Source organism: Apium graveolens, chromosome 6 (genome assembly GCF_009905375.1).
Source record: "Apium graveolens cultivar Ventura chromosome 6, ASM990537v1, whole genome shotgun sequence".
Classification (NCBI taxonomy): Eukaryota; Viridiplantae; Streptophyta; class Magnoliopsida; order Apiales; family Apiaceae; genus Apium; species Apium graveolens.
In genome coordinates this window covers 43,009,225-43,018,249 of record NC_133652.1, presented here as the reverse complement: position 1 = coordinate 43,018,249, position 9,025 = coordinate 43,009,225, and the positions used below count along the sequence as shown (strand labels likewise).

The 9,025-nt window shown below is 36.0% G+C and overlaps 2 protein-coding genes across 3 annotated transcripts; one reads left to right on the top strand and one right to left on the bottom strand.

The window, feature by feature from the left end:
- The first annotated feature begins 1,051 nt into the window (after positions 1 to 1,051).
- On the top strand, positions 1,052 to 4,272 carry LOC141666590 (cold-responsive protein kinase 1-like). Of its 2 annotated transcripts, none has more exons than XM_074472666.1 (5): positions 1,052 to 1,365; positions 2,187 to 2,397; positions 2,476 to 2,713; positions 3,176 to 3,326; positions 3,648 to 4,272. In XM_074472666.1, the coding sequence occupies exons 1-5, from the start codon at positions 1,195 to 1,197 to the stop codon at positions 3,855 to 3,857; spliced, it is 981 nt and encodes a 326-aa protein (XP_074328767.1). In that variant the 5' UTR covers positions 1,052 to 1,194; the 3' UTR covers positions 3,858 to 4,272. The 2 variants fall into 2 exon arrangements, with proteins under 2 accessions (XP_074328767.1, XP_074328768.1); XM_074472667.1 differs by having other exon boundaries at positions 3,653 to 3,845.
- Positions 4,273 to 4,712: 440 nt separating this feature from the next.
- Positions 4,713 to 6,815, bottom strand: LOC141667301 (clathrin light chain 1-like). Its single transcript, XM_074473727.1, has 3 exons — positions 6,434 to 6,815; positions 5,308 to 5,461; positions 4,713 to 5,209 (listed from the first exon to the last, which is right to left on the bottom strand). Exons 1-3 carry the CDS (start codon positions 6,733 to 6,735, stop codon positions 4,871 to 4,873), a joined length of 795 nt encoding a protein of 264 aa, XP_074329828.1. The 5' UTR covers positions 6,736 to 6,815; the 3' UTR covers positions 4,713 to 4,870.
- Positions 6,816 to 9,025: the final 2,210 nt, after the last annotated feature.

Sequence of the window (9,025 nt, the reverse complement as noted above, 5' to 3'; positions counted from 1 at the left end):
TCTATTAAAAACAACTAAATTCACTCGATTAGTCAAAACAACTAACATAATCAAATAATTAAAACAAATATTTGAAACTGATATAAATAACAGCTAATTGTTAAATAGACAAAAAAACAAGCCCATCAGAAAATATACACGCACGGACGCACCCCCAAATATATAAACAATCCGCGTATTCGCCGCGTTTGATTTACCCATTTCTCAATACCATGCCCAGCAATGCATATCTAAATTTATAAATTTAAGAAATGCGAGTCTGGACAATAAAATAATTGACTATATACTTTATTATTATATTCCAAACAAAACCCTTATCTCGCACATGTGACCCATTGGATCTTCCCCAGCTATCTTATTATCTGTCTCTCTGCCACTGCCAAGTGTCAATACCGTCTTACACATCCTTCTTGATATTTTTGTTTTCTATGGGCCCTTACTTCATCACATTTTTATAAGGTAAATAAATGGTGTACCTTTTTTTTAAAAAAAAAAAAAATTTGTAGTTGTAGCATAAATTCCACATCTTAACATCCTGTTTCGTGAGAGCCCAGATCTGTAAAAGTGGAGTTGCGAATTCTGGTCAATCCTGCTAGATCTGACTCAAATTCTGAAATATATTCTAATTTTTTTAAAAATAAGATTAGTAATTTTGCGTATACATAAACATTGCAGTCTTGGTTACAAGGTCTTGCACGAGTCACCTTGAGAAAATATTTATATATATATATATATATACCGTAAAAACTAGTACATTCCTACTATAAAATGAATAGAATCTTGGTAACTTACGGAGGAGCTGAGATGACTTTGTTTGATGATGGTTATCTGTGAGGTACATTATTAAATTAAGGTTTCGAGTGGACAAGTATATATTGACAAGGTTTTAATGCATTGGTCTGAAATGGGCCAGGCCAGGCTGACGATGGGCCCAATAATATAAAGTCCGTGTCCTATCAACAACATTGCCGGCCCAACTTGTGTGAAAATGATATTAGAAAGTTAAGGCACGCCAATTTCAAGCTGTGGAATTCTTGGCTCTCACCTACCCAATTATGACCTGAAACCTAAGTTTGGCTTTAAAACACACACACACACACATGCATGTTTACATAACAATATAGATATCTGTGCGGGAGAGAGTGTGTGGTTTTGTGGCTAACAAGAGGGTGTAGTAGGTAAATTAGTAGTGAAATGAGTTGTAGTTGCATTGGTGGTTCATCAGGAAAAGAAGAAAAAAATGATGAAGAAATCATATTATCTGGAAACATAAACAAGTTGTCATTCAAACAACTTAAAACAGCTACTGATGACTTTCATCCGGCTAATAACATCGGCCGTGGCGGTTTCGGACTTGTTTACAAGGTACGTGCCTGTTTCATCTCAATATCATCAACTCAGTACTTGATTTTGTTTTGTTTTTGCTTAGGCTACTTGACTAAATATTGTATTTGGGAGAATGCATGTATGCATATATGTATCATTTTAGCTCTTAAGTATTTTTCTCAGACTTATATGGCTTATATTACGGTCCCCAAGTTAAGATTGTACAATAGTGCCTTAAAAATTAGGCAAACTATGAAGACTAATTTCTTTATTGGAAGCTGTAATGTGATGGTCACAAAAATGTAGCTCAACTATGACTTGAATGCATTCATTTTTACGTCCCCAATCACCGGCAGGATCTTGGTTCTGAAAAAACGGACTAAAACAGTGTACCATTTCATTCTCGAGGTTTGACGGAACTTAAAATCAATTTATTATAAAATTTTAACTAAAAGTCATGTTAGAATAAATTTATATTGATTTTCGAAGATTAATTAGGACTATCCAGGCTAATCCCCTTGGATCCACCCTCGACCCCAATGCACAGACCTCCGGACTGAAGATTCTTCACCACAAAATGACAACTATGTTACCTAACCACCAAAAATTTTTTTTTGCCCTTATTTATCACCTAGGCTTAAGTAGGTTATGTGGGTGCCTGACTGTATTTTTTGGTTCTCTCAAAAAATGTGCGACTTTCATATACGCACATGGAAAATGTGTGTTCCTATCCTGTTATTTGTGCCCTTGGCATCATTGTTTCCTTTCAAATTATATTATGTTCAAATGGGTGCAATGAATTTAGTTTCAGCATGTCATACCAAAATTTTCCTAATATGAACACTGTTGTGCTTCAACAGGGAGTCCTCGGAAATGGAACACAAGTAGCTGTAAAAACACTTTCCACTGAATCAAAGCAGGGGCTACGTGAATTTTTAACTGAGATTGATATCATATCAAATGTCAGCCATCTAAACCTTGTCAAGTTAATTGGATGTTGTGTTCAAGGGACTAATCGCATTTTGGTATATGAATATCTCGAGAATAGATCTCTTGATACCGTCCTCTTAGGTATCTAAACTTGAAACAAATAATTAACATGATGTTAACATCTTTGTACAAAGAACAATAATCAGTATGGTTTTGCAGGTTCAAACAGCAAGACAACCATATTAGACTGGGAAAAAAGATCTGCTATCTGCAAAGGTACTGCAAGAGGTCTTGCATATCTTCATGAAGATATCGTCCCACCTATAGTGCATCGAGATATCAAAGCTAGTAACATTCTTCTTGACAAAGACTTCACTCCAAAAATTGGAGACTTTGGGTTGGCCAAACTGTTTCCAGACAACATCACTCACATTACCACCCAAATAAGAGGAACCACGTATGACTTTTTACATTCTCTCTAAGAGCTAGTGCTGCTTGTTTGCCACTAGCAGTGAATCAGCAATTTAGCTCTAGGAATGTTATAAGAAAATGTGTATCAGTTTTAAATTGTTTCTACCAAGTTCTTTTAATCTCAGTGGTTTCTATCAGTAGTGGTATTAGTCTATTACACTCAGAAGTCAGATGTGTTTAAAACATTGATACTGCAAATGATATCGTAGAACAGCTAGGTACTAAACTAGTTTGTCAGTCTCAGCACAGCGAATCCCTGATCTATGTTTAAAAGAAGTATACCTGTGTCTACTAAACATGGGTCTGCAAAAGCTAAATTATGTTCTGTCCATTAGATTAAAGCTATTTCTGATAAGCTAAGCTAATATTGTGACGTTCATCAGATCCTTCATCGGTCTTCTATATAGAGAGGTAGAATATTTGAACTTATATCTTTGTTCATGTACAGAGCTTATTTGGCACCTGAGTATATGTTGGGTGGAAAGTTGACAAAGAAGGCAGATGTTTACAGCTTTGGGGTTCTCATTCTCGAAATAGTGAGTGGCAGAAGCAGTGGAAAAACAAGCTGGGGAGAGATACAGAAGCTTCTATTGGAATGGGTTAGTCTATACTTCCCTATAATGAGATGCAAAAGTTGCTCTCTTCTGCTGGTCACCATAAACGCTACCTCTCTGTAACACACGCAACATGTGTGCATGTATGTCACACTCAACACCGTGAATATATACAGAGACATCTTTAGCAGCGATTTTAATGGTAGTGTATTGTAAACAAATGTGAGGTGTCTCTACATGTGAGGCTGTACTACAACCCTAATTCATAGCAGAATCAAAATATCACCAGACAGAATTATGTATCTGAATATCTATAAGTTATATGTTCCTTCCAACGGATAAAATGACCATATTTTGCTTACGTAGGCCAGGCAACTCTACGAGGAAGGCCAACTCTTAGAGATGGTAGATCCCCAACTTGAAGGATTTCCAGAGGAGGAAGTCGCTAGATACATTAAAATAGCTCTTTTCTGTACCCAAGCAACACCAAGCAGGAGGCCAGCAATGAGCCAAGTTGTTGACATGCTCTCGACACATACCCGTCTCAATGAGAAGGAACTTAGGGTAACAGGCTAGCCAAGTTGTTGACATGCTCTCGAGAAATACCCATCTCAATGAGAAGGAACTTAGGGTAACAGGCTAGTCCAAACATAAAGATTGCTTTGATGTCATGACCTCTATTGCTAAGCTTGTGACTAGGTTCATGATTTAAATTAGGTCTATTCTCGAGATTGCAGAAAGTTGATGACATTTATACTCGAAAAGAAAAGGATATAAAATTTGCAGATTTTAAGTACATAATACTCTTCTATACATCCAGAAGGGGAAGTGATAAGAGATCTATACATTCAGACGGGAAAGTGATAAGAGAATTGTTAAAGGACACATGCTTTTAGCAAACAGAAACTTTAATAATTTATTGTTGTAAATTTTAATTTCTTATGTTGGATGCTACATAAATAATAGTGTTTGCAGCTACTGGTAAAAGGTTTTACATATTTCCTTGAAAACCAAGGTTCAATTTCTCAAGCACTTTAATTTCTTATGTTATAAACAGGTAACAGAGTAATCCATTCTAACCTTAGCAAGATGCCTAACTATAGTTTGACACAGGTAACAAGAGTTGAATACACCGCATATATTATTTCTATAGTCATAGTGTAGATAGAGGACCACAGATATTTATTCCTTTAAACAAATCTTTCCCATCATCAAACCAGCAGTAAGAAACTAGCTACTTGCCAACGAGAAGCAGAACAAAAAAAATGCATGTTATTTTATATTTTTACAGCCAAATGGGGGATAATACAACTAATGAAAAGACTTAATTTTGGCACACATTTTTTAGGGGGAACACCAGAAAAAGCAAAAGTAACTAAAATGAAGAGAAAACAGCTGTGGTATAGTAAAAATGATATAACATGTCAAAAAAAACATTAAAATAATGATCTTATAGCAAAGCTTAAACCAAAAATCCACGTCAAGGTGTGATGTATGAGCAGGTTCCTAGAACAAAGGTAGATATAAAGAAAATAATCATGCACAAAGTAAGGTAGCCCATAGAAAATTGAAAAGTAAAAGCCAAGTTGTCAAACTAGAATAGCCGTTTGGCCAGCAACTGCAGCAGGTGCAGCTTTCATGTTTTGGGCATCCTTTCCTTCTTCCTTGGCCAGAGCAGGTTGATGTGGTATCATGTGAGGTGGAGGAGTGTGCTTCAGCTTCAGCAATAAATGTCGCATCCTTGCAAGATCGGTAGGTTTCCCTGGCTTGGGACCCTGGACGACCACAATAGAGGGCTTCTTATCTTGATCTTTCTTGCTTCTTCTCTTCTCTAAATTCGGAACCTCGCGAGGAATGATATCTCCAATTGTTTTCCAGTACTCTTTGTCAGCTTCTTTGTGGAATTTCTCTTGATTAGCCACATACAGCTGCACCAAACAAAGAAATCATAACGTGACACTTGAATATATAGGCTAAAATAGAATGTAACATAAACTATACAAAGTAAGCATTTCAAGACATTTACCTTCTCTTTCTCTCTGTTTGTAGTCTTGCTATTCTCAATATGAATCTTTCTTTTCTCATAGAAAGCATTCTTGAAGTCTATGGCTTCTTCAATGATCCGGTTACGCACTTCCCTTTCCTTCTCTTCTTTTTCCCCAATTCTGACAGCATTCTCCCTGCAAGAAATAGTCGTCTAAAGGCTACGGACATAAAAGGTTAAACATTATCTCGCATTGTACTCCCATTTGAACTCACAAGGTACGGACAATAGCACTCTACCCATTTCTTGTTACTATTTTACTCCATAAATGTGACATATTCTCTATATAATAGCAAACAGGAACCATGAAATTCGCTCAACCTACCAGAGCTTGTCATGCAGATCCAGGTTATGTTTTTCATCTTCTTTTTTATCATGTAATAATATGGGTGTGGCAGAATCATAAGAAGCTAACACAGGACACAACTTGCAGCTAGAAGTCCGAATATCCAAGGAAACAAGCTTACATGAGTTAATTTACTCAAAATCGATTTCATTTTTTAAACATCGAGTTTGGACACATAATAAGCAAAGCGCATGGCGCCGAAGTGAAGAAAGCTCAATTAAGATCAATTAAGAGACACGGGCATATCAACTATGACCAACTTGCAGTAGTGGAATCATTATCCTCAATCAAAGTAAAAATATTATCTAGCCTGCTAAACTATTAAGGGATTTTCTATCACTAACTTCCATAGAAATGGGCTCTTCTTATTGGTGGTTGAATAATAAATGTTAATGGCCCCCTTCCTTCACATCAATTCCACCAATAAAAAGAGCTTTTATTGGAGTTAGTGACTAATGTGTGCCCTTAAAACCGAACTATTAAATTTCAAAGACCTATTTAATACTCTAAAACTATAATAACACTATCTACCTATCTGAAACTGCATTTTCACACAATAAAATACGACATTATAATTATCACAACATTATCGAGTGATTACAACAGAATTACAGTCTACCAGATCAAGCACGTAAAAGCTTAATAAAATCATCAACATGCTTATATAAAAATTCAATCAATTTCGGAATTAATAATGCACATACATATAAATTAAAGTAAAAGCACAAAATATATATAAATCGAGTGAATAAAAAGCCTCACCGGCGCCACTCGCGAAGTGCGAAACCTTTTTCTTGCATATCTCCCGGCGGCGGGAGCACCGGACCGTCGGAACTGAAAATTCCGGCGTCAGTTCCGCCATTGCCGTTGGACTCAGACAAAGTGGGATTCGGATCCGACCCGAATCCGAACGGATCGGAGTCAACATGATCGACGGTGATCTCGTCGTCCGGGAATGATCCGACAGCGTAGGGAGGATGAGAGGTGGCAGATGAGAAGGTGGAGTATGCTGAGTTGCCGAAATCTTCGCCATCGGCGGCGAATGCATCGAACGACGATGACATTTTGGCTGTATATTCTCTCCTTTGGTATTCTTTTTACGCGTTTATTTTTGTCGGGCTATGTTGTACAGATATTACGCTGTATGCCTAAATTTATTTTATATTTTTTAAGTATGGATGAAAAAAGTTATCTAATGGAGTTTAATTTTTCAGATAATGTGAAAAAATTATCAAATTTCATTCAAAATTAGTTATATAATGTTTTCTTTTCCTAAAAAAACAATTAGTGTAAAAAATATTCGGTTTTTATTTGATGTATATTAGCTTTACAACCCGTGCGATGCACGGTTCTTCATTAATATTTCCATATTATTTAAAATTATAATAAAAAAAAATTGGATCATTACCTTATTAGTACATTTATAAATAATAATATAAATATTTGTTGTTGACGGGATTCGAACCTGAATATTGGGTAGTGTATAAATAATAATATAAATATTTGCTGTTGATTGGGTTCGAAACTGGAAGTTTTAGTAGTGTATAAATAATAATATAAATATTTGATGTTGGCGGGGTTCGAACCTAGAATTTTGAGTAGTGTATTTTTTTTAGTATTTGAATCTAACAGTTCTGATCATTTGTGGGGATGACCAAACCAACAAAAAAAATATATAACAAATTATACTTCATTCCGGTTATTATAGTATAGTATAGATAGATAGTATAGATATTATTAGGAGCAATTGATGATATCAAACAGAAACTATCAGAAGCATCGACGGATATCGACGGATATCGACGGATGATGACTACATCGACATATGATGATGACATCGACGGATGATGACTACATCGACGGATGATGATGACATCAACGAATGTTGATGACATCGACGGATGTTTATAATCGACGGATACTGATATTAACGGATGATGAAATCAGTATTTGTCACATCAGTTTATCTTTGAGAAGGAAAAGGAAACAGATTCTCAAGGTGGTGAAGGACTTTATCTCAGAAGCAATTGTATGGGTTTCCTTGTTGTTAATAGAATAGGATTCCTTATACATTGTTAGTTGTGCTCTATATAAAGCATAGATTAGGTTCATGCTATAAGCATTGCGACATTATTATATCTTTCACATAACCTAGCAGCCCTCAAGAATATTTGTTAATCCTTTCGAGAGAGTACGTTTGTAATAAGTTTTTATTAGTTAATATAAAAATGTTGATTCTGTTGAAGCTTTGTCGAAATGATTGTATCAACTGTATTCACCCCCCTCTACAGTTGATTAAGGGCCTAACAATTGGTATCAGAGGTTGCTGTTAATGTACAAACAATTTAAGATCTGAAAAATCAATCAACCATGTCAGATAAAGAAGAAGAAACACAGAATCTGAATCTGAAGCCACCACCCCCAGCCACATCACTGAAAAACAGCAACATGAGTAGGTATGAAGCAATCAAGGTGCCTATCCTGAAAATACATGAATATCCAATCTGGAAAGTCAGAATGGTCATGTGTTTGGAAGCCACATATCCTGAATATCTGAACATGATCTATGATGGTCCTCACAGACCAATGAAGGTAGATGTTTCGCTTGCAGGAGAATCAGAGAAGATGATAGACAAAGACATGAATGACTACTCTTCAGAAGATATCTCATCTATCATGAAGGATGCTAAGGTTAGACACATCCTGCACAGCAGTCTTAATAGTGTTATGTCTAATAGAGTCATTGGATGCAAGACATCAAAAGAAATATGTGATGCTTTAGAAGTAAAATGTCAAGGTACAACTACTATCAAGAAGAACATGATGACGATACCTACTCAATAATATGAGCACTTTGACTCAAGGGACAATGAATCCTTAACTGAAATCTATGATAGATTTCAGAAGTTGCTGAATGACTTATCCTTTGTCGACAAAGAATATGATTTGGAGGACTCAACCTTGAAGTTCCTACTTGCTCTCTCTGAAAAGTGGGACTATAAAGTCACATCAATAAGGGATAACTATCAACTTGACATCACACCTCTAAAGGAGATCTATGGAGTTCTGAAAACTCATGAACTAGAGATGGAGCAAAGAAGCAAGAGGAAAGGATCAAAAACTAGACCAGTTGCACTCAAGGTTGAAGAGAAGCCAAAGCAGAAAGCTAGGAGAAAAAGCTACTCCAAAGGGAAAGCCATGATTGCAAAGTCAGATACCGAATCATTAAATTCTGACGATGACTCAAATACTGATACTGAATCTGATACTGATAGTGACCATAACAACAATGAAGATATGGATCATATGGTTGGGCTACTGGTTAAAAGCTTCAAGAAGATGGTCTACAAGAAC

Excerpts from the sequence above, each read along its gene's own strand:
- LOC141667301 (XM_074473727.1), bottom strand. The coding sequence starts at position 6,735 with ATGTCATCGTCGTTCGATGCATTCGCCGCCGATGGCGAAGATTTCGGC. Across the intron at positions 5,462-6,433 it reads GCACTTCGCGAGTGGCGCCG|GGAGAATGCTGTCAGAATTG; the intron begins GTGAGGCTTTTT and ends TATTTCTTGCAG. Across the intron at positions 5,210-5,307 it reads CAAACAGAGAGAAAGAGAAG|CTGTATGTGGCTAATCAAGA; the intron begins GTAAATGTCTTG and ends TGTTTGGTGCAG.
- LOC141666590 (XM_074472666.1), top strand. The coding sequence starts at position 1,195 with ATGAGTTGTAGTTGCATTGGTGGTTCATCAGGAAAAGAAGAAAAAAAT. Across the intron at positions 1,366-2,186 it reads GTTTCGGACTTGTTTACAAG|GGAGTCCTCGGAAATGGAAC; the intron begins GTACGTGCCTGT and ends GTGCTTCAACAG. Across the intron at positions 2,714-3,175 it reads ACCCAAATAAGAGGAACCAC|AGCTTATTTGGCACCTGAGT; the intron begins GTATGACTTTTT and ends GTTCATGTACAG.